Source organism: Coccomyxa subellipsoidea, assembly GCF_000258705.1.
Source record: "Coccomyxa subellipsoidea C-169, whole genome shotgun sequence".
Taxonomy (NCBI): domain Eukaryota; kingdom Viridiplantae; phylum Chlorophyta; class Trebouxiophyceae; family Coccomyxaceae; genus Coccomyxa; species Coccomyxa subellipsoidea.
In genome coordinates this window covers 238,219-261,062 of record NW_005178028.1, presented here as the reverse complement: position 1 = coordinate 261,062, position 22,844 = coordinate 238,219, and the positions used below count along the sequence as shown (strand labels likewise).

The following is a 22,844-nucleotide window of genomic DNA, read 5'->3' as shown; positions in this document are numbered from 1 at the left end:
TTTGCCTCTTCGAGATACTCCTTAAAATCGAGCCCGGCCTGTAGCAGAATTCAGAATACATACATTGAGAATCCATTCAGATATATTCATGAATCGAGACTAGTTTGGCGAAACAAGAACGATGGAATAACACAACACAGACCTTGAGGGAAGCGTGTTTGCCCATCGGTTTGAGCAGCTTTTCTGCCTAGCAGCAGACAGTAGCGGCCGCAAGTGTCCTGACCTGCACGACAACCTCCTCTGAACACAGCGACATGGCAGAGCAGAACACTCAACATATCAAGAGCAATACTGGGACACAGACCTTGGGCGAGAAGGCTGCGCGACATGCGCTGACTTCGGGTATTCAGAGGAGGATGTCGTGCAGATCAGGGCATCTGCGGCCGCTGCTGTCTGCTGCTAGGCAGAATAGCTGCCCATACCGATGGGCAAGCACGCTTCCCTCAAGGTCTGTGTTGTGTCGTTCCATCGTTGTTGTTTCGCAAACTGGTCTCAATTCATGAACAGCACTGAATGCATTCCTTTTATGTATGTATCTTAAATTCTGCTACAAACCGGACTCGATTTTCAGGAGTATCTCGAAGAGGCGAAGATCATCAACTCTGTGATTTGGGATTCAAAGCGGCACACATCGTCGCGGCTCTCGGGATGTACTTCCTCTTCACCGCCATCTCTTTCTGAGAAAGCGGAGAGTGAGTCATATACTAAGCAAACACTCGTCTGTGTGCAGTCCTCCAATATCATGCCTGTCTACAGGGCAACATCTCAAATTGTGTCCCGTTCATGTAACTTGCTCCATTCAGGAGGCCGATTGATAGAGCTCGAGTATGCAGGCGCATTCTCCCGGCTGATGGGCGGTATTGCATTGTATGTGATGTGTGAGGGTTTTAAGACCCCAGATGGCAGCTTCTACAAATATATGTGCGTGTATCGGTGTTCAGCCGCTCTGGCCACCGTGTTTGAGGCCACCGGAAAGCGCTTTCAGCTGCGCAGCCAGGAGCGCCGCGACAAGAATGCAAAGCAGTGAGCTGTAGCTGGCTAGGTTTAGATTATTCAATGCAACTGGGGCACGGCATTGAAATGGAGCATTTACGGTGAGAAGTGTATGAACAAGAAAGGCCATGTGGCTAGTCTAGATTTTTGCAAGTGAATTTTCTCAACAAAATGCAATGTAGCACCGCTGTCAAAGCTTATATTTGAGATGTTTCCGTTATCTGTAAGTCTGCTTGGCTTCAACGCCAGTTGCAAGCTTCAGAATTGGAAATGGGGTTGGTAATCATTTTATGCACAGAGGCAAAGACAATCTTTGCAGATGTTACACTTCTAGCAATTAACTCTGTGGGGCACGGCAGACTTACCTAGCTTTATATTGTGTATATTGTGTATATTGTGTATATTGTGTATGCAGCTTGTCTGGAGACACACCTTCCATTTGGCAGGAAAAGTGTGTTGTGATAATAGTAATAATAATATTGTGTATCCACACTTACGAACCCCCCAGAGTTCTGTTGCACGTGCATGCATGGTTGCATATGTATCTCATTGCATGGGCTCAAGCTTGCATGCAATCGCCGCCACACGACAAGGCCCAGCTATACCCGTGGGGAACAATGCTTCTACCAAGCTATTCATTATTGTCACGAAAGATGGATTTTGTTTGTTCAAGGCTATACAAGCAGAAGACACTGCGCCCTCTATAGCTATGGCTGGCAGAGTGGGCTCACTCCTTGCATTTTGCAGCTGCTGCTATGATTTTTAAACTAACCCACTGCATTCTCCGGATCTATTGTTGTACCTTAACCTGAGTCTGTTACAACAACAGGTTGGGCACATCTTTGCATCAGCTGCTAAATCCTGATCAGTACAGCACAATATCATACTTGTGCTCGATGCTAATCGGCCTGTCATACGTGACGACCACAGCGGCATTGCGCGGCCCCTAAGAACCAGTACAACAGACACGGGCAGGAAATATCATCTCATCCCACAGGCGATTTGGTGTTTTAAAGGTTTCAAACACCCCCAAATATGAAACCACGCCAAAGTTCTTATTTTCTTCTGCAGGGTTCACGATTACCACTGCGAGGTGTGTTTGCAGACAAATAAGCCGCAGTTTGAGCCAGTTCTACCGTTTGTTGAGCTCACGAGAATCAATCAGACATGGGCGCAGCTTCAAAGCATTCATTAGGAATCCCTCATCCAGCCAAGGTGCCATCTGCGCCAGAATATCCTGCTGACTCACCCTGCTAAGGAAAGGTGCATTGCTACTCAGCAAGCATCCCTAAAAGTCTTACCCAAGAGGCAGAACGTCTCATGGTAGAGAGAACCCGCACGTGAGTCCAGCTGGTGCGAAGTCTGCACCTGTGGTGCCTGGCTGGGCCGGTCGATGCTGTAGGCGGTAATACTGCCGCGGCGAATCACCAGCAGCAGGCGTGCAGCATGACTGTAGCGAAGCACATCCACGCCCTCAGCCTCAAAGCGGAGGCTCGTGTCGCGCAGAAACACCCGCGCCGCGCCCGGCTGCGGAGGCTCCGCCATCGATATTTATTCCTGCATTTTGTCAAGCACATCTATTGTCTTGCTTGGCTGAAGAGGTACAAAAGATTAGGAGATGGGACGAGAGAGGAGTCCTTCCTCACATAAGGTAGCCTAGACCCTGCTCCTTGTAATGCTTGCTCTCAAGCATGGGTGCAGAACAGCGGTGGCAACACGTGCAATACTTTCGCAGACCGCCAAACCCGGAACAGCCAAAGTCCATGAGCATGCATGAAACGATACATGATCGCTTCCCCGCTGCAGCGTCCTTTCAACGGACCTGTTATGGAGTCTAGGACACGATCTCAGCTCGCAGTTTGGCCAGCAACTCGGCCTTGACGTCGTCGGGGACGGCCGCGCGGCCGCGAGGACGCAATGCCTTCACCAGATCACTCACCGCCAGATTCGCGTTGCCCTCGGCCAGCATTATCTCTGCACAGGCAGCCACAACAGGATATTCTTAATCTTGCTGCTTGCAATATAATTCGAGATTTGCACAGAGGTCTGGGGTCAATAATTGCTAATCCGCAATGTGCAGATGTGGTGGGCCTGCCGTAGGTGTCAAGTGTACGAGGTGTGTAGGGAGGCTGGACATGCATGTCGAACACGAGCTCACCCCGTGCATGTGCTTCTACCTCGTCCCTCCAGCCACACTCTTCCAGTCTGTCCCAGAGCAGCTGCTTCAGTCTGTGGCACATTCAGCTTGTTAGCCCACTGCCATTTGTGCCACACCTTGTTTTGAGCAGCACATGAAGAAGATGGCGGGCCAATAAAAGAGGAGGGGGACGAAGTGCTTGCCTTTCCTTCTCGCCACTCTGCACCAGCTGCACAATAGACAGGGAATCGTCACTTCGTTGCTCTAGAAAGTTGCTGATGGGAAGAGCGCACAACATGGCCATGGTAGTTTTAGTCGTTCGTAAAACATTTAATACAATTTTCAAAGAGGCAGAAGGACGTTACACATGCATGGCACACCCTTGTCAGGGAGCAGAAGATCCAACTTATACCGTACCTTCAATTGCACGCTCTCCTCAAGTGTGAGATCGCGGGATTCCTCGGGCTCAGGAGTTGGTGGCCTATTTATGGACTTATTGCTTTTCGACATGACCCAGTCAAAAGACAGATCGCGCCATGCACGTCCAAGTATGAAAATGGGAACCTGCCTTTGGCTTGTTTGATTGGGCACACAAAAGCAATCTACAGCTCCTTTGTCTCCCAAAATACTACGAATGGGCACCATGCAGAAGTTGAACGAGCAGGACGGATTCAGGACAAAGTGCATGCGTCGTCATCATCCGCACGTGCGCCGTTTGCACTCAATCCATTTCTCAATCGCTTCCAGGCAGAAACAGGAGAACAATGCAACTCCAGATGTTGGATTATTTAATAATCGCAGTGATTCAAGAGGCTGAGCGACTTCTCGTGGATTCTACAAGATGACTTCACTCCTCTGTGGTCCTGGACGCATTTGTCCTACTCTCCCTACTTTCCCTACCGCTTCTACGTCCCAAAAAACAATTAAGTGAGTTACTTTGTGAACTCAGAATGCCAGGATGAGAGTCCAAGCTTGTCTCGATCAGGATCTTTATGTGAAGCGAAAAAGCCAGGTTTCATGCCTTGCCCAATTTATGAGGCAAGAATAGCACTCATTGCAATGTTTACTAACACAATGAAGTATGTACGTGGAGATGCGCGTCACTTGAATCACTGCGTGAAGCTCCGTGTTGTCTATAGATTTTTGGCCAAGGTTCTCCTGTGCACTGCAGTTGCAGGCACTTTGGACCATGGCAGTCGTCTCAGAGGACCTTTGTGTCGCAACGTCACACCGAGGTTGCAGCTTGGCGGCAAGCAAGCTGCTGCAGGCGCATCGCACAGCACAGGCACCAGCGAGGGCGTCCAGTGAGGGCACATGTGGAGGGCCTGGATGAAAGCATCTCAGACTATGACGTTCTCACCCAGAAAGTAGAGGTGCGTCTTATGTTCTCCCTCACTTTTTTTGCATCGCAACTTTCACATTCCAGTATTTTGACAGCCAAGTTGGCAGTGATCGGAAAATGCTTGCAAGCACAAGACAATGGCATTGCTGCACAGGCTCTTGCAGCAGAGGTGATGGAGCTGCTCGAGGGCACCAGCTTGTATCTTGTGGGCATGATGGGCAGGTGAGACTACTTTCCTGCCTTCACACACCTTTCACTGTATCCCTATCGTCCCCCGCTAACACCTTGCTCCTGCCACAGCTCGTCATGGTCGGGCATTCTGTGGGACCGTCATAAATATTTAAAGCCCATGTTTGGTGGCAGCATTGTCTTTCATGTTGTATTCCTCTGTACCCTCAGGCCTCAGATGACTTCCAATTGGGGCACATTTTCACAAGACATGCAAAGAAGGGCAACATAGAAAACAGTCCTGGGTTGTTCTACGGTGATATGAGTTGAATCTGCATGCAGCGGGAAGAGCACGGTGGGAAAAATACTTGCGAGCGCGCTCAAATACCCGTACCTGGACTGCGACACGCTCATAGAGAAGATGGCCGGCTGCTCAGTGGCAGAGATATTTTCTGAGGAGGGCGAGGAGTCCTTCAGGGAACTGGAGAGCCAAGTTCTTCATGTGCGCTGCTTCCTGGATGCTTCCTATCTAGAGCCACCGATTTACTGGTTCTGTGTCCGTGCATGCTGTGCGGCATGTCTTCACATTCGTGAGGCACGCATGTCTGCAGCATGTTCCAGAGCGTCCCTCCAAAAGAACCGCACCATATATCTGACGGCTTCCAAGGAGGACTAAGACAGGAATTTCTGATTAATTGTGCAATTGATCAATGTTTAAACTAAACTAACGTGCTTTTCTGGCACCTTGTGTGCACTGGTGCAGCGCATGACATAATTGCAAACCATAATCTGTCACATCCTCACATTGAATTTGGTATGCATGCACTCTGCAGCTTGTCTGCAGGACGTACCTACCCTTTGGCAGGAAAAGCGTGTGATAATAATAGTAGTGATAATAATAATAGTGATAATGCTTGCTCCTGCAGGAGCTGATGCCCTTCAAGGCAGTGGTGGTGTCGACTGGGGGAGGGGTGGTTGTCAGCAAGCAGAACTGGGGCTACATGCAGCACGGCGTAGTCATCTGGCTGACTGGACCTCCAGAGCTGCTCAGCCGACGAGCGCTGCGAGACGGGACCCAGTCACGACCGCTGCTCAGCCAGAGCTCTGCCGGATCCGATGAGGTGAGTCTCTGAGCAATTGGTTTAGGGTGTAGAGGCAAGGCCTTGATCCCCTTGATCCCCGGTCTTAATTAGGGAGCAATTTTTTGATGACCTGATTGTCATCAGTTTGGGAGTGTAGTTCAGATGGTAGAATGATGGTAGAGCCCTGCATGCCACTTTTTTAAATTGGGTATCAGCTTTCTACAGGCTGTAGCTGACTGCAGAGCTGAAAATGCGGTCGCAGTGAAATTGAGTTTTGCTCATAGTGTAATTTGGTGCCTGCTGGTAGCTCGAAGGAAGTGGTCAATCATGCTGGTGGCATTTTGTGGCACTTTTCACATTGTGGCACATTTCATCTGCCATTTGTACTCACAGCTAGCAGGTCATCGAATGCCTCCAGCAAAGCATACTGTTCTGCACTGAGTTTCAGTCCTAGCACAAACTCCCCGCTTGTGGCAACAGCAGGGGGATGACGAGTATGCAGCGACAGTGGCGAAGCTTCAGGACATTCTGGACAAGAGGCGGCACATGTACGAGCAGGCAGACCTGCACATTCCCCTGGAAATATCCCCAACAGACCCAGGCGACTGCGGCGCCACCCCGGCAGTTGTCTCCTACAGGTGCTGGCGCTTGCTGTGTTTGCCTCTCTCTAAAACCCCTAGCACCCTGTGAGGTCCCACTTAGTTCAGGGGATTCCTGTGGTGGATATGTTGCGCTGCATATCATTGCCTGCCTGTTTTGCACTGGAACATGGCAAGATATGTCCAGAAAAGATGCCCGTATGGTGACGGAAAGTGCATATAGGAGGCCCCGCAACAAACCGAACTTTTTTCTTGCCTGATGTCAATTGGGAGGGTCACACTCTCCAAGCAATGTGCAGACAAATGAGAGCGTGAGGATTGGATACTCATGACCGACTGTGTTGGTTCTCAGGTTGCTCAAGGCGCTGTCAGAAAGGCTAAAAAATGACGCGGCTGAAAGGGAGAAGGCAAGGGAGTTTGAGATCACAGACAGTGCCTCTCTGCCGGCCAGCATGCGCCAAATGGACCCTGTACAGAACAGCAATGGGGCGCCAGAGAATAGTTCAGAGTAGAGAGGAGTGGGAAGAATTATTGAAGCACAGGGAATATTCTCGTGATGGGCCTTCCAGATAGCAAGCAGCCTATATGTAAATGGATGCTTCTTTGCCAAGGTGCCGAAGTGACTTGGAGCACTTCTGCTCTCAAGGGATGTGCAATGTTTTCCCACACGCTGCTATGCAGCTAGCTTTTGCGTCTGCACGATTGCTCACAACCGTATCCAGTGCTCCTGCAGGCAGTTCATGCATGCAGAAACGATGGTATCCCATTCAAGGGTTCCGATTACAGGAGCATGCCTACTTGAGCACAGTGCGCTGATAACGCCATTTCAGATATAACTTGGGTGTACAGCTGCATGCATGGGTTGGCATCAACACATCGGTTCTTTCCTGGCTAATCGAGGTCGCATGCATGATCACTCACGAGTCATTCTGCCAGCCGGTCCCCACTTCAAGGTCCGGACCCCCAGAAAGCTTCACATTCACAGTTGAAAGCGACGTCCTAGTCATCGCTGGTGCGCGGCTTCTTGGCGGCTGCGCGCTTGTCGGCCGCGCCCCTTTCCACGTAGCGTTTCTTGCGCTCCTCTTTGTTGTACTTTGCGCGCCACGCGTCCTCTGCTGCCACATCCTTGGCATGTTTCTGCGCAACGATTGCAAACACTCATCAGTCAAGGGTATGGCGCTCACTTGCCATTTCCGTGGGAGGCCCCTGGCAGCCTGACAGCTCCCCAGCTTTCTACTAGCATTCTGGGACACCGATGCAATCCTGCATTCAAGCACTGCTTTTCCTTCCGCACATAAAAGCTAGACATAACCGAACACTGAGATAAATCATCAGAAATGGAAATGCAGCACTTATGGTATTATCTATCTGACGTGCATTTCTCTTCACCCTCACAACGAGACTCAGAACGCAACAACTCGGACTCATAAAGTCTGTTTCAGAACACATGCGTTGTCTGTTGTGTGGCAGACAGGGGTTCTGCATCCCTGCAAACAACTGGGGCAGGGGGGCCGGCCGCGCACCTCGCGATGGCGCGCCTGTTTGGCGCGTTTCTTCTCGGCCTTCTCATTGCGCAGGGCGTTGAGTTGGTCGATGAGCGCCACAGATATCCGCTCGGCCGGCTCGAGCACGACGGCGCGTTTCTGCTCCAGCGTCTGCCGCCGCCGCGCGCCCGGCACCTTAGGCTTGCTCTTGTACGGCAGCGCCGCCTGCGCCAACAGGAATTACAAGTGAGGATTCCAAGTGCTGGATGGGCGCAGGCCTGCACTGGGCCATTGTGCATTCCTTCGCACAGGACTTGCTGGGACTCCAGGCGCTCAGGAACCAATACGAGCAGTCGCCACCTACGATTGCTCGATTCAGAAAATTGGCACAGGCTCTTTAGTGTCTGCTCGCCAGAATGCCACAACTCTGTCCATACGTCCAATCCATCAAAGAATTGTGATTTGCCTTGCCCCAGTTGAGTTGCCGAGAGACAGAGGGCTTCACCTGCAGCGACTTGGGCACTTTCAGGGGGTTGAAGCGCCGCGGCGGCCGCTCGATGGGGCGGTACAGGCTGTCCTTCTCGCGGGGGGGTCCGACCCCCGCCTCCCGCCGCAGCGCCGCCACCGTCCGCATGCCCACCCAGCCCGGGGGGACCGCCGGGGGATCCGCCCCCGCTGCAGTCAATTCACCAGCCCCCGCACCCACCCCTGTGGTACCAATGCATGATGAAAACCAATACGCTTTTTTGACAGCCTCAAGAGGTAGCCACCAAGTTCAGGGAGTTTTGTTAGTCCGCCAAATCCCCGGGGCCTGCTCTGACCACTGGGGCACCGAGGTATTGAATGAGAGATCCCGCGACCTGGAAGAGCGGTGCTGGAGAGAATGCTAAAGTAACATCTGGCCCAATCGCTGTAGAGCTGCAGACCGAGTGTGAACATGTTCGGGTGGAATTACCCCTTGAATAGTCATCAGAGCATGGGGCAAGTCCAAACATTTGCGAACCATTAAATTAAAGAAAAGATAAATATGCAGGTTGGGGAGGGCAGTGCACCGTTGGCGGTGGCGAGGGTCCCCCCGTCGCTGGCGGAGGACCCCTCACGGTAGTAACCCACGCCGAGGGGACCGGCCTGGAACACGAAGCCCGGCCGCGCGCCGGAGGAAGTTGTGCTTGCGACAAAATCAGCATCATCGCCGATCGTGGATGGCACCGGGAGTGGCGGAGGCGGCGGCAGTGGCAGCGGCTGCGGGCCGGCCGCCTCGGCTTCTTCTCTCGCCGCCTGCTCGGCCTGCCAGCACATGAAGACGTCTCAGCACCGCATGAGAAGGGCTAAACGTTGCATGATAATAACAAACACTGGTAATTGTTGGTCTCCTATATCAGCATTGCAAAAAATGACAACAGTGCAAGCTTTGCTCTCTTGTCTGAAGCTCTGTAAGGTGTGCCGGGCACAACAGTGGAAAAGAACAGCAGGGATGGTTGGTAAGCAATGCCTGCTGCTTGCAAGAATTGCTCGAGCATGAAAGCTTTAAACTTAACATTCGAGTAACTTTCGTTTCTTCTTAACACGGTATTTGACATTGGCGCAGAAGTGCGGCTCCACGGCGGCGTTACCTTGCCGGGCTTGGGAGCGCGGAGGACGGCCGGCGGCGGCGCGAGCAGGTTAGTTACGGGGTTGTAGAAGCGCGGCAGTTCGACGGCGATCCATGCGCGCAGGAACACGATGTCCGATAGCAGCGGCTTGTCCTCGAACGTCGCCCGGAACGAGCCGTCCTTGCCGCCGTGCACCCCGGGCCGCAGCGCCTGCTCATGCGATCGCAAACATGTATCAGCCAGAATAGAAGTACAACATCATAGCTTAAGAAAGATTTGAGATAGCTGGGTTTCCAGGGGTGGCCAGCTACCTCACATCCTCCTTTACACTTGATGCAGTGCGGTATTAGCAGGCAAGGAGGCCCGGTATGCAGCCACTGCCATGTATCTCCTCCAGCCATGTTGTGGCAAGAAAGGGCAGCATGCCAGCGAGCGATACAAGGTAGTGCCCACAGACTAAGTCAGCAGCGTCAGTTTCAAGTAGAACAGAAACCTTTCTGACTGCAGAGGAGAAAGAGTCCTTGATCCAAACATCGTTGCATATGCTAGCACAACAGAAGCTGATGGCACTGAGGTGCATGGCACTGCGGACATTGTAAACACTCCACCGCTTAATATGCAACCGCACGTTTTCTATGGTGCCGCAGGTGCGTAGAAGTTAGACAGCACGTGCTGACTAGGACAGCAGCGGTCCCCGGAAGAACTGAGAGCCTTCAACCAGGGGAGGAAAAACCGTGCTTGATCCGAAGACAAGTCCAGATGCTAGGACAGAAGAGGTTGCTGGCTCTTGCATTGCTGACACTCAAAAGCATGGCGAAGGGGATCAGGGCGTGAAGTGCCGCTGCACCTTTTTGATGGTCCCGCGGATGCCGGAGACGGTGCGCACGGTGGCGCCCTCAAACTTGGCGGCCTCCAGCTGGCTGTTGAACATGCCGGAGACGAATGCGGTGTGGCGCGCGATTTTGAAGGGGGTTCCCACCAGCTTCAGCTTCTTCACGACCGCCGGCGCCGCGTCCAGTCCCAGCACCACGCCCGTCGCGCTGATGCGCCAGCCCTGACATGTGCAGGCTTTCGAATTTGAACTCGACATTTTGGCGGGCTCGATGCAACATGCGCAGATGCTGTTGCGCCAGTCCTAACATGCATAAATCTGGAGTGAGTTGAGGACGGACAGAACAGAGTGCTGATGCCGCAGCCCTGTTATGCACGCATACTTACATCTGAAGCGAGTGCTGACAGGGCACAATAAGTACAGGTGCCTGCATGAGTCACTGCCAATTGCCATCCTTGAAGATAACAAGGAAGCAGCACATTAACACATTGTGCCACCGGTATTATTGTGAAAAGTGACCGTCACATGGCCAAGGCCCCCACCGTGCCTTACCCGATCTCTATGGCTGCAAAGAGGGCACAATGCAGAAATGTGACCTGTACATTGCATGGAATGGAAGTATAGATGGTGTCAACTCCTCACCCGCTGGTTGGCGGCGGTTGACTGGACGGCTAGCACGCCAGTGTTGGGGGGTGCCATGGCGCCATAAATGTTGGCCAGGCAGTGCATGTGCTCCGGCGAGTACTTCAGCATCCTGCATGGAATCGAGAAGCTCATGAGCTCAAGGATGCTGGAGGCATGCAATCATACCCGGCAAACAATGAAGCATCCTGCACCTGAGAGATGAACTGATGACCTTAAGAGTGTGAGAGTCAGCCAACCGGGTGCCTCGCATGCAGCCCTGTTCTTGGCAGCCTTAAGGAGGCAATGCGGGGGTGATATCTCATCCTTACCGTCAGGCAATGCATTGGAGGGCTCTGCATGCCTGCTGCGCAGCGTGGGTCTCGCAGCACTCGCCGCCGCTGCAAGGATGGTCAGGCAGAATTGGCACTGCACATTCCCAGTGTCCAGGAAGTACACTTCACTGCCTCAGGCATGACTTGATCTATATAAGATGAGTACTGGTTAGTCACAGATGAATAATCGGGCTTGACTCACCGGTGGCGGTCGTTTTGGTCTGCGATGGCGTACACTGGCACGGACTGGAATCGGCGCCATCCGATGGAGAACACGAGCGGGTCGCGCGTCTTGAGGAGGCGGCCGAACCAGCGGTGGCGCTTGAGGCGAAGCTGCAGGAAGCCGCGCCCCTCCTCGGCAGCTGCCAGTCCCCCCACCAGCAGCGGCACCGCCGGGTCCCAGTGCCGCACCAGCTCGCAGGGAACGCCTGCGCAGAATATGTCAGCGCCACATCAGCTATGTCAGCACGCAAATCTCAGTCAGCAGCAAGGGGCCATCTGAGTTTACTGAGTTCTGAATCTACTGAGTCCCTGGCAGTAGAACCTGAGTGTGCGACCAGTGAGGGTCTTGTGTGTGAAGTATAGTAATGCTTGCCCCCGACTTGCAAAGACCTGTTTCTGCAGGAGAGAGGCCAACATCTAATATCTAATCTACTGTGATGCCATAGCCAAGACAAGCTCTGCCTGAAAATGGAAGATGTGGCCTGCGCAGGCAGGTCATCCTGACCAGGAAAACTGTCCGGCAATACTTGTCCTGTGCTTATTGAGCAGGAAAAAGGGCATCAGCGCAGAAATTCACACCGGTGAAACGCAGGCGGAGGTACGCCCCCGGTGGGAGGGCCTCTCCTTGACAAAACTAATTAACCATAGCCCTGACGCATGCCCTTTGCAAAATCTAGGCAGGCCCTTAGTTCCCAACCATCTGACAGCCGTAAAGGCCACGGAAAATATTATGAAGGGGAAAGGGTTCAGCGCAAGATTTCGCACCGGTGAATCGCAGGCGGAGGTACGCCCCAGGCCGGTGGCCCTCCATGGCGACACGCTGCTCCGGATCGAGTGCATCCAGCGCCGCGCGAGTTCGCGCGGCCCGCTCGCCCATTTCCTTTTTGGCCGCGTCGTAGAACGTCTCGCCCTCATCTTCCTCTGCGGCCGCCGCAAATTTGGCCTTGTCCGCCTTTTTACTTGGGCCGTCTTTAATTCCTGCCGCGCCGCCGCCTGCAGCGATGGCATGCATGACAAAGTTCAGGTGTATATGCAGTACAGCGCTCCGCGTTTGCTATAAGAATGCTGAAGTCACTTCCAATGGTTTTGTGCATGAGTTGTTTTTGATGTGCCCAGCCAATGCAGCCAATGCTCACTCCGCAATCGTGCAATGTCGTTGCAATTCTGTAGACCTGACCAAGTAAAATTCCTACGGTCCGCACAAACTTTGCCTCGGGAATTTTAAATGAAGAAGAGATCTAGGATCAGAAACGCCAAAGCCACGGCTCCGGTGCATATGACTCCCACGACGCTTGCTGACACTCATATTAAATGTCCTTTATCTTCGACACTCACCGGTGTCGTACTCTTGGTTGAAGCTGGCCTTCTGAGCGATCTTTTGCTCCCGCAACCGTGCCGCCTCTTTCTGCTCAGACTCCACGTCCTGGATTGCTTTCAGCGCCGTGACCGTCGCTGCATCCCCGTCCCGGCCCAGTACCTCGCCTGCACCGGCGCCGCAGATACACTCAGCAGATGGAAGCGATGCGCATGCCTCCCCTTGATTTGTTTTGTGAAATTTAGCATCACAACCCTCATCATCTCCTGTCAGAACACTGATCAGCAGCTGTCAGTGATGCGCATAATATCCGGCAAACACCCAGCATCATCAGCTCATTTGCAAAAGAATAAGCAGTACATGAGCATCACCAGGACCCTTTAAACCACCGTAGCCTCCAATTTGGGGACAATCAAATTATGACCTGGAAGCACACACGTGGGTGAAACTGGTCATTGCAGGGTGGCTCGGGCATGGCCCACCTGTCTCCATGTCAATGACCTCCCCAAACGCCTCGTCCTCATCATCGGCATCAGGGCCCGCCAGGTCCCTTGCCTCCCCTTCCGTCCAATCACCTGGAAATGCACTGAGCGTGTCACGGCGAGAAGCAACATCCTATCGAAGCACTGATGGGTGAGAATGCACACTGCAATGCCTTCAATTCCCAGAACCTCTTTCCAAGTGCCTCGACAACATTAAGAAGGAGAACGCTGCAGAACAAGGGATGAAGCTGACATTTGAACAGACCACATTGTGCATCTGTAAAACGACAAGACCAACAGAAGCCAAAGCAAAAACATTGAAAGCACCCCAGCAAGGTGCATCTGAAACAAGACCACAAAGCCAAGTGAAGAGATGACTCACCGGTGACAAAGCGGTTGCGCAGCTGCTCGGCGGCGCCGTCCTCGGCCCAGCGGCTGACATCCAGTTCCGCCAGAGGCAGGGCCGAGGCGTCCAGCGCATCGTCAGCGTCCAGATCTGGCGCGGCTGAGTCAGAACCCGCCTCGTCAGCATTCCGCAGCCTGAACAGGTCGCCGTCTTCATCATCTCCCTCGCTCTCGCTTTCCGCCCCCCTCCGCCGCCCATTCTGGGTTATAGGAACATAGAGTCTCAGCAGCTGGCATCGCAGATGGCCTGCCTTGCAAGTTGGCTTTCCGCACAAGAGAAAAGAGCTTCTGTAAGTCACAGTAAGCGACTTGAAAGGGAAGCGACTGCGGTGTGCTTTTCATGCTCAAAATGCTGTGAAGAACGCCATAATGAATGCAGAAAAATCTTTTTGCCACCAAGATTTGACTGTTATTGTCCTCTACCAGCTGTCAGCAAGATTGAGGAGGTCACCACAGAGCGCTTTGGTGTTGGAATTAAAAACAGGAAGAACAGTTTCTTAAGACACCAAGACGGCTTCCTGTCAACAAGTCATAAGTTTGCAAGCTCAGCTTCTCAACCTTTGTCATGCGACAACCCCCAGACTCAAGCCGTCGTACACACCTGTGGCAAGCTACTCGAACAGCTGACAGCTTGCAAAAACACATCACCACACCTCACACAAAAGCCACTCAGTCCTCTTGCCACACTAGTACAGTCAACAAACAAAATTCTGCCATGCATTGCTGTGGCCTGTCAAGGAGAAAGTAATGCGGACCTTTTTGGCGGCGTCTGCCAGCGCAGATGTGCCGTAGATGTAGGACTGCAGGTCAGCGGCCCTCCGGCTGAAGAGCGCCGACGCTCGATTCAGCATGTTCTCCTTCCATTTTGCTGCGCCCCCCAAGCCTGCATACATCACCACCCTTTATTGATACACCGCACCCTGTGGAGGTATATGGATGTGAAATGGATGTGCAACTCCCCACGCAGCCACTACAGGCTTTCCCCAGACTCCTTGCCCAACGCTTGCAAAGCCTTGACGTTCAGGAAATCCATAGCATGCCCTGTGATGACGAAGTATGCACAGCTTGCCTGCCTCATCCAACTGACCCTCATGTGAAGACAGCTACAACAGCCATTTATAACAGTGGTGAGCAGCACTGGTAGAGGGCATTTCACGCGGGTGCGCAAAGTAGCACACCTTCTGTGTCCTCTCCGGATGTCGCTGATTCATCGTCACTGTCTGTATGATGACCACGTCTCCGACCACCCCCCAGAACGGGTGCCTCCTCGTAATCACTGCCCCCTGACTCATCCTCTGACCCTGCACCATGCGAGCCTGCTCAATCGTCTCCAATGGAACACCATGCACCACCAATGCACAGCGGTTGGCAAGCAGACTGATCCTGCCATGCCAACCACAGCCGTCATATCTTCTCTATTGGCTTGATGATGCCGCTGATTCATGCAGCACACAATGCGGGAGACTGCCACATCACCAAGTCAACAAACTTTATGGCAGCCGAGAATGGCAAGACAGCTGCCCTGCATACAACTGAGATGTTGCCCCTGAATCTTCAAAGAAGACTTTTCATTTCATCAGCACCAGCTTGGCTTCCTGTTGTACTTGGGGAAGTCCATACCGTGCCATGCATGCGACTATAAAGACATGCACAGCTCCGTCTGCGATTCGTAAAAAGCCTCGAGATGAAGCATCCTCTGGCACCGTCTTCACAAGTAGGGAAGCCATTCGTGCCAATATAAAGACATGCATAGCTCATTCTACCATTCACTACAATGATTGTTATATGTTTCTACACACTTTTCCAATCCATGAGGATCAGGTGCGTCGCAGCAGCGTTTCTATGACTGCCTTCCAACACCCAGCCTACCACTCAATATAGTCTTGAGAAAAAGCACTCGCCTGACACCCCGGGCCCCACGTCCACGTCGAGGCTGCTGAGCGCTCGCCTGCGCGTGCGGCCGCCCACAGTCACAATCTGCTCCCTCGGTAAAGCTGTTTGCCGCCCAGACCCGCCCGGCAGCTCATCTGCCTCCTCATCATCACTGCTGTCTGCATAGCACAAGCGCCGACAATGTCAGGTCGATCTGGAAGCGCATGTCAAGCTAGGGATGCGTGAATCTCCCGCAAATGTATGAAGCGGCAGGCCTGCAGCCTACAGAAGACTCGCACACTACAGAAGCGCCATGGCAATTCATGTGCTGATCATTTTATAGGGATTTAGGATTAGTACTGTAATCACAAAAACCCTGTGTGCTTGGCAGCTCTTCTGCATCTTCAATGTCTGCATTGCCCAAGCACCAGACATCAGTGCTGCAGACATAAACAAACATCCCGCGGGGTAATTTCCTGTAGAGCAGGAGAGGAGGAACATGTGAAGCACCAGACACGTTGTCGCACAAACCCTGATGATGTGTCCAGAAGTGCCCAGATTGAAAGTCCCCACAAAAGACCAAGCAGGACGTTTTCTTGTCTGTGCCTGTTCCATAGCCAGACTTCAGGAATGGATTCCAACATGCAGCTATAAAATGGGCAGTTTTGAGCCCCGTTTGGGACCACGCTCTGCAAATCTATGCTTGCCAGTGCTTCAGAGTGCTTGACAAAGCGCATCCTGAGAACTGTAAATAACCAGGGCACACCTTCTTCCTCTGCAGAGCTGCCTTCATCAGAGCTTCCAGCTTCCTCGCCCTCATCCTCGCTGTCCGACTCATCGGCGCTGATATCGTCGTCCATGTCATCGCCGTCGGCGTCCCCGCCGCGGCCGAACATGCGGATGCGGCTGGCCGCCAGCTTCTGGTCCACTGCCTCGCGGGTTCCCTGCAGGTCCCGCACCATCCGTTCTCCCTCGCCCCCCGGCCCTCCACCCTCGCCTGTGTAACTGACCTGCCACCACAGAAAATACTGATTTAGCGGTGGTTCCTAATTTCAGCGTTATTCTAGTCTCTAAGAATGACACCAGCTTTCAGCCATTGAGCTCTGAAGCTGGAAGACTCTGCCTTTAGCAAGAAAGGTTGATTTCAAGTTCAAATTCTCCATGTGAGTCTACAAACCCTGCCGGTAGCTGTGTTTTAGATTGCAAGAATTTTGAAAAAGCATGCACCTTCCAGTCAGGGATGTCGATGTAGACAGCGTCCTTGTCATAGAGCAGCCCGCCAACATCTGCCATTGGCGCGTACAGGAGGCGTTCCTTCTCATTCAGCCCCCGCTTCTTCACCGTGCTCGGCAGCGGGCAGGGATCCGGCAGCACGCCAATGTCCGCCACCTGTCGCAAGACAGACCTCAGATCATTCCAGCAAGATTGATCCCACAGCGGCTGGTGCACCCGTACGGAGGCAGCACGTCAGTGTCTGCCAACGTGTGCAAGCAACCAAAGATCTCAGCTTGATGCAGCGAAACTATTTGCCGAGCAAGCGGCAGATGCTCTGCTGATACGGGGGCAGAACATATAAAAGGGAGGCCTTGCACACGTGCAGCAGAATGATCCCGTTTGGGCCGCCAAGGTTTAAAGCTCTAACAGGGCCCAGTGAACATAAGTTTCCTGAGAATTGAACCCCTAAAACCAAGTGGCTTGCTATTTGCTGGGTGAGAATATCAAGTCCTGAGCAGCTCATGATGTGGCTGACGTGGCAGAGCTCATCCACCTTTGGCTGAATGTTTCGATTGCGAAAAGCGGACTACGAGGCCTCACCTGGAAGTCACCGACGCCGGCCAGATGCGCGCGCGTGCCGGGCTTGAGGTTGGCGCCGCGCAGGTATCCGTAAACGGTCACCTCCCGGTCGCACTTGGGATCCTCCGCCACGCGGTCCGGCGGTGTTATGTCCTGCGGATGCGCCAATTAGCGCTCACTCATCCGTTACCAATGCCACAGATGCTGAACTCCTGGAGATCCTATACAAGGTCAGCCTCATAAGTATGCAAAGAACACATTGTTCAGCTGGCCATCTGGGAGCAAAAGGCGTTCGTCCATGCCTTGAATGCGTCAGCATTCGCACATCAGTCCCTCCTGTGTGAGGCCAGTAGAGCTTTCCTGAACATATATCTGACCAGCGCACCTTTCCCTCATAATCAGCAGCTGATACATTTACCAAAGGACAAAGGTGATCACTCACCAGATCTGTAAAAAACTGTTGAATTTGGGAGTGCGCACCTCGAAGCGGTCGGTGAGGAGGTAGGGGTGGGCGATGCGCCAGGAGAGCGGCCGGAACTTCATGACGGAGATGAAGCGCGCCAGATTGTGCACCTCCCGCTGCAGGTACTTGCCGTGCCGCATGCCGCTCAGGTAGAACAGCTTGGCGCCTGCGCGACAGGCAACGCAGCGTGAGACAGGCACAAGACACCCCTGACTCATGTCAAAAAATGCTCGTCAAAGCTCCATTGAACAAGCAATCAGCCAACAGGAACAACAAGGGGCCTGCGCGGCATGCAATACCGCCTGAGACCACCATGAGGTCGTGATTGGCGTTAATTGAATCATATGATGGTTGTTGTGTGGGCAAGGATCATGTGAAGCGGTGGGCGTGACTGTAGACAAAGCATACCACCAGAAATGAAGTAGTACAAAGAGCACACACCAAGAACGGGCATATTAGCATAAACACCACAACTAACACAGCAACACCCAATCAGACAGTCAGGCGCAATATCAAGGAGGCACCACTTGTGCGGTGGTCAGACAATCAGTAATATTGCTAAAAGATCACATCAAGGTGAATGGAGCCTTACCCTGGTAGATCTCGGCCCAGAAGCGGTGCTTGAGGACCTTTTTGGTCTTCTTCAGCCGCTTGTTGTCCTTGAAGCCGTCCAGGTGAGTCAGCACTCCCATCACCTTGGGGAAGCCGTGCACCTGCAGCCACAATCACCACCATACCCGTCACAACTCCATTAGACATGCACAGCACAATACTGCCAGTGTCCCCTACACCGAGCATGCTCTCTCTGCTGTAGAGTGCATGCACTCCCTGCTGTCAACCATGAAGTATCTGTGTAATCTCTAAATGCCTGCAAGCACCCAAGAACCAAGCACCCATTCCTTATCTGCCTGAATGGAAGCACTACAAGACAGATGCATGTGCATTTCATGGGGCACCCGCAAGTGCACATGAGACACCACGGCCAATGGACACGGCACAGTCAGCTTCCGGGTCTTGCATTGCGCATGACGTGATGCCTGTAGCAAGAAATGCAGGGCCATCGGTCACTCGCGGTTGTAGTCAAGGGTGCACCTGAAGGATGTTGAGGAACTCGAACGTCTCCATCTCAAAGCCAAACGAGCCGTCCACCAGCAGCAGAACCAGGTCCGCGTACTTGGCAGCATCAATCATGCCGTTCAGGTCCTGCTCACGCAAATTCACACAGACTTTAGCAAGCTGCAACCTCTTACGCAATCTGCAGATCTTCTCAGGCACCTCAGATGGCCGCTGCAGGAGTTGGGACGATCTGAAGCATGTCCTGCTTGGGTGGGATGTGCAACGATCTGATCCCAGATGTGCACCAGCTGACAAGGTGACCACTGGGCTTGCATGACGATAGCCGTACAGCTCAGATGGCCTCTGCGCATTGCATTTCACTCCCAACAAAATGAGAGGGTCAGTGAGGCTCGGTGGGAACAGACCTGGGGGCATTCCAGGAAGGTGAGGCGGCGGGCTTTGCCGGAGACAAGAGTGATGGGGCCCTTGACCTCGGACAGCGACTGGCGAGTGAAGTGTTTTATCAGACACCTGATCACCAGCGACTTGCCAACCTGCGCGCAACACTTGAGCCTCAACTTTTTATTGATGGGCTGAAGGAAGATCAAGCCCTTTTGCTCATACTACTAAGCGCGATGCTTAAATAAATTGACTTGAGAGTGAAAATGACATGCATCCTCAGCATTAATGTAGCCCAACAAATTCAGGCGCTGGTGCAGCAGACCCTTTCTCTTGCTTGCCTCCTGTTCAGACCCTGACAAAAGGATAGACCTTGTCAGCACTCTCTTTCTTGTCTGGGTCTCACTCAGTTGGGCAGAGAACGTGAGTTCACAGCACCGGCGCCTTGATGAGCACAAAAGTGCAAACACATGGAACATGAGAGCACAAAAAGCAGGAGCTCTCTCTGATCGGTTTTTACTTGCCTGCGGGGGTCCTTGGACTAGCACCACAAAGGGCGGCGGCTCTTCTGGCTCCCTCTCCACCACAGGCACTGCACCAGACAATCCACACAGTTTCTTCAGTAAAAAAAGCATCGCAAGAATATTATTTTTAAAAACATGCTCGTCCTGCCAGAGGCAAGGTGCTCCTGCAGACAAGCTGCATGTAAAGGCTGCCACACAGCCCACCCCTTGATGGACTCGACAGATCCAAGGCCTAAGTAACCGTGGGCACGGCGCTCACCATTTATACCGAACCCCACCGGCCGGGGCAAACATAGTGCATGCAGAGTCAACTTCTCTTCGCATTGCCTTCCTAAGCCTCTCTAACCTTGCTGCCATTGAGGCATGTGAGATAAAGGTGTTCGAAAGGGCGAGTGCAGCTCAGACAATGTTGAATGGTGTCCGCAGAGAGGCACGCCCCGCTAGGAATTTGATGGTACTCGTTTGACATCATCGCTGCGCGCCTTCTCTCAAACAGCACCACAACACATGTCCTCTAGGCACCAAACGCAGCTTGTAAATCTATTGTTCACTGTCTCCTACTGAAATTTTGAGGTTCAATCCAGATCATGCAAGCCAGTCGCTTGCCAAAGAAGGACAAGCAGTCAGAATTGGCTTCCGTGAGAGTGAAGCTGTATACTGGCAACAAAGCGGACCATAATTGTCAAAATGTGTGCCGTTCTGAATGAGCGTCCTCTGGAAGCAACGCTGCAGCCACAAAGGGAGATACAGGGGGTGAGTCAGCACCGTGCATGCGCTTCTGCTCCTTGTCGGCTGTGCGCGCGCGTTGCAGCTTGGCCTTGAAGCGCGACTTGTTGGTGAAGGCCTTGGGGTTGCGCTTCATTTCCTCAGTCATCTCCCCTGAATCCCTCTTCTTTTTGTCGGCCACCTTCTTCTTGGCGGCCTTCTTGCCAGACTTCTTCTTCTTGTGCGCTGCAACAGGAAACAATTGTGCTCAAGGTTTCAACCAAGAATTTTTGAGCACACATGCGCTTCTAGGAGCTTCAGTTCTTGGGCTCTTACAAAATTTCATCTTTAGAACCATCAATTCGTGCCATGAAAAATGCGTGTACACCCTGATTAATAATCAGGCTGCCACAGACTAATAGTCGTGCATGAGAGATCATGAGATGTAGAGGTGAGTACTCAGATCTGCAAGCCAGTGGTTTGCTTGCTATTTAGCCTTGAGATGCAACTTCAACATGAGGCTGGTGACATGCAACGTACCTGTCTTGTCCCCCATGGCGGCAGAGTACGAGCCCTCCTCTCAGCACAATTTCGCTGGTGTCCTTTGTCTGTCTTCTTACGAGGGCCGCAAAATTTGTAGTCTAATAGGCAGGTGTACACTCAGCGGACTGCTCCATGTCGCATGGAAACAGCCACTGCTGCTAGAGAGTATGCTCGCCTGAAGCATTCACATGATTATCTGAAAGTTCAGTAATGATATACCTATGCACTAGTGTACTACACGTCCTGCATTGGCCGCTGTACTGGGAGCAGTCACTGCATTTTAAGAAATCTACTAAAATCCGTTATCCGGAGCGTAAATGCTATAAGAATTATACATGTTAAGCCTCCCATAGCATGCACTGACTGTTGCTGCTCAACAACTGGGAGGATCGCGAGCGGGCTTTTTACTAGCCAGTGTTGAATTAAGGTAAGTGATAGAAAAATGTCGCTGATCCCGAGCCATCATGTCTTGTTCTAATCAAAACTGCGTTATATTGTCAATCATCACCTGGGTGGACCTCCGCGAGTCTCGAACAGCAAGGTCTGATGGTCACTTTCCTCCTAACATCTTATGAGCGCCATCCATTTGAGCCTTTGATCAAGAAGACAGATATTAGTCTACACCTCTCATTCTTGCGATCAATTTGGTTGAAGGCTTGTGGACATTTCCTTCGCAACAATCGGAACGGCTCTCCTCTGCAGCCGCTCTCGGAATAGTCACCGATGAGGTGATCTCGGAGGCCGGCCTGCGTGCTTTCAAAGTTGTGAAACGCAAAGAGAGTGCAATGGTGTTGGACATGCAGATGAACCTGAAAGGAAGGATGTCTGCGTTCATTCTCGTTGTATGATGCATTGCCACTTAATACGAGCTTCTAAATAAGTTTCACACGATCGGACAGATCCCACAGAATGTGAATTTTGCTCGCACCACATTAGATCCAATACATATCTTATAGGCGGTGAGAAGAAGCCTGTTTGAATGGGAGAGAAGAGGAAGCTGTTGGCACCAGGGCAGCTTGCAGCACGCCTGAAGCGCGTCTCTGCACCGAACACTGTGCATCGCAATCATCAACAGCCAGTAGATGGCAAAGGGCAACATCTGTCTGCACAGAAGGTCAGCGGCGGGGCAGAAGATGACGTGCAAAAGGACCTGATTGGCGAGGAGAGCGATTTGGAGGCTGCTGATGTTGGAGAGGCGCAGGTGCGACCTGTTTTTTGTGTGTGTTCCTGGTACTTTTGTGTGTAGGTCCGATCTTACCTCTCTGATTGTGAGATCAGCACGCTGCGTCAATGTGCACCTGGTGAACATTGGATCATCATGCATAATTTGCATGCAGGGGGGTCAGGAGGATGGGAGCGCTGCTGCATACAGCACACTGCTGGGGCTCTTGAGGAGCCCAGGCCCTGGCGCAGGACAGCGACATGACAGGAAAAGGAGCAAAAAGGAAACAAGGGCTGCTGCAAAAGACGACTCAAACCAGCGCACCTCAGGTGATTTTGCATCCTCATGACTAGAAAACGCAAGGAGGCATTCCACAGTGACAATGCAGTGCATCGTCATTCTGGCTCTGGAAATTGTGGTGAAGAATGGTGTTGATGGTTTCTAAACATTTGGTGGGTTGGCCTCAACAGGTGGAACAAGCTCGGGCAGGCAACAGGATATTCAACCTGAAGCAGGATCGCCCCAGGAGACAGTCTCAAAGCCAGGGCAGGCCAAGAGCAGCAATGCAGCCAAGACAGCATCAGCCGCCGCTGAAGCGCCAGCAAATGGCAGCGCACAGCGTCCCCCGCCCATTGAATACTTTGCGCAGCATTTTGACAGGTGACATAGTCATTGAGTCTTGAACCACGACTTTAGAGGATATGACTGTCCTTGAAG

The 22,844-nt window shown here is 52.5% G+C and overlaps 4 protein-coding genes across 4 annotated transcripts; 1 reads left to right on the top strand and 3 right to left on the bottom strand.

The window, feature by feature from the left end:
• Nucleotides 1-1,858: 1,858 nt before the first annotated feature.
• On the bottom strand, nt 1,859-2,538 carry COCSUDRAFT_57550 (hypothetical protein; the record flags this gene model as incomplete). The annotated part of the gene is made up of 2 exons (XM_005644889.1): nt 1,859-1,939; nt 2,362-2,538. 2 exons carry the CDS (start codon nt 2,536-2,538, stop codon nt 1,859-1,861), a joined length of 258 nt encoding a protein of 85 aa, XP_005644946.1.
• Nucleotides 2,539-2,827: 289 nt separating this feature from the next.
• COCSUDRAFT_57549 (hypothetical protein) lies at nt 2,828-3,233 on the bottom strand (the record flags this gene model as incomplete). The annotated part of the gene is made up of 2 exons (XM_005644888.1): nt 2,828-2,967; nt 3,152-3,233. 2 exons carry the CDS (start codon nt 3,231-3,233, stop codon nt 2,828-2,830), a joined length of 222 nt encoding a protein of 73 aa, XP_005644945.1.
• Nucleotides 3,234-4,204: 971 nt separating this feature from the next.
• On the top strand, nt 4,205-6,412 carry COCSUDRAFT_43852 (SKI-domain-containing protein; the record flags this gene model as incomplete). The annotated part of the gene is made up of 5 exons (XM_005644887.1): nt 4,205-4,282; nt 4,627-4,694; nt 4,983-5,142; nt 5,567-5,761; nt 6,206-6,412. 5 exons carry the CDS (start codon nt 4,205-4,207, stop codon nt 6,410-6,412), a joined length of 708 nt encoding a protein of 235 aa, XP_005644944.1.
• A 908-nt stretch (nt 6,413-7,320) lies between these two features.
• Nucleotides 7,321-20,978, bottom strand: COCSUDRAFT_48497 (DUF663-domain-containing protein; the record flags this gene model as incomplete). Its single annotated transcript, XM_005644886.1, has 24 exons — nt 7,321-7,458; nt 7,845-8,030; nt 8,311-8,480; nt 8,858-9,092; nt 9,419-9,607; nt 10,245-10,451; nt 10,872-10,983; nt 11,388-11,613; nt 12,173-12,400; nt 12,743-12,889; nt 13,205-13,297; nt 13,587-13,809; nt 14,365-14,492; nt 14,788-14,910; nt 16,248-16,491; nt 16,709-16,870; nt 17,297-17,428; nt 17,756-17,904; nt 18,331-18,451; nt 18,831-18,941; nt 19,220-19,348; nt 19,742-19,785; nt 20,483-20,668; nt 20,963-20,978. 24 exons carry the CDS (start codon nt 20,976-20,978, stop codon nt 7,321-7,323), a joined length of 3,699 nt encoding a protein of 1,232 aa, XP_005644943.1.
• Between the last annotated feature and the right edge of the window lie 1,866 nt (nt 20,979-22,844).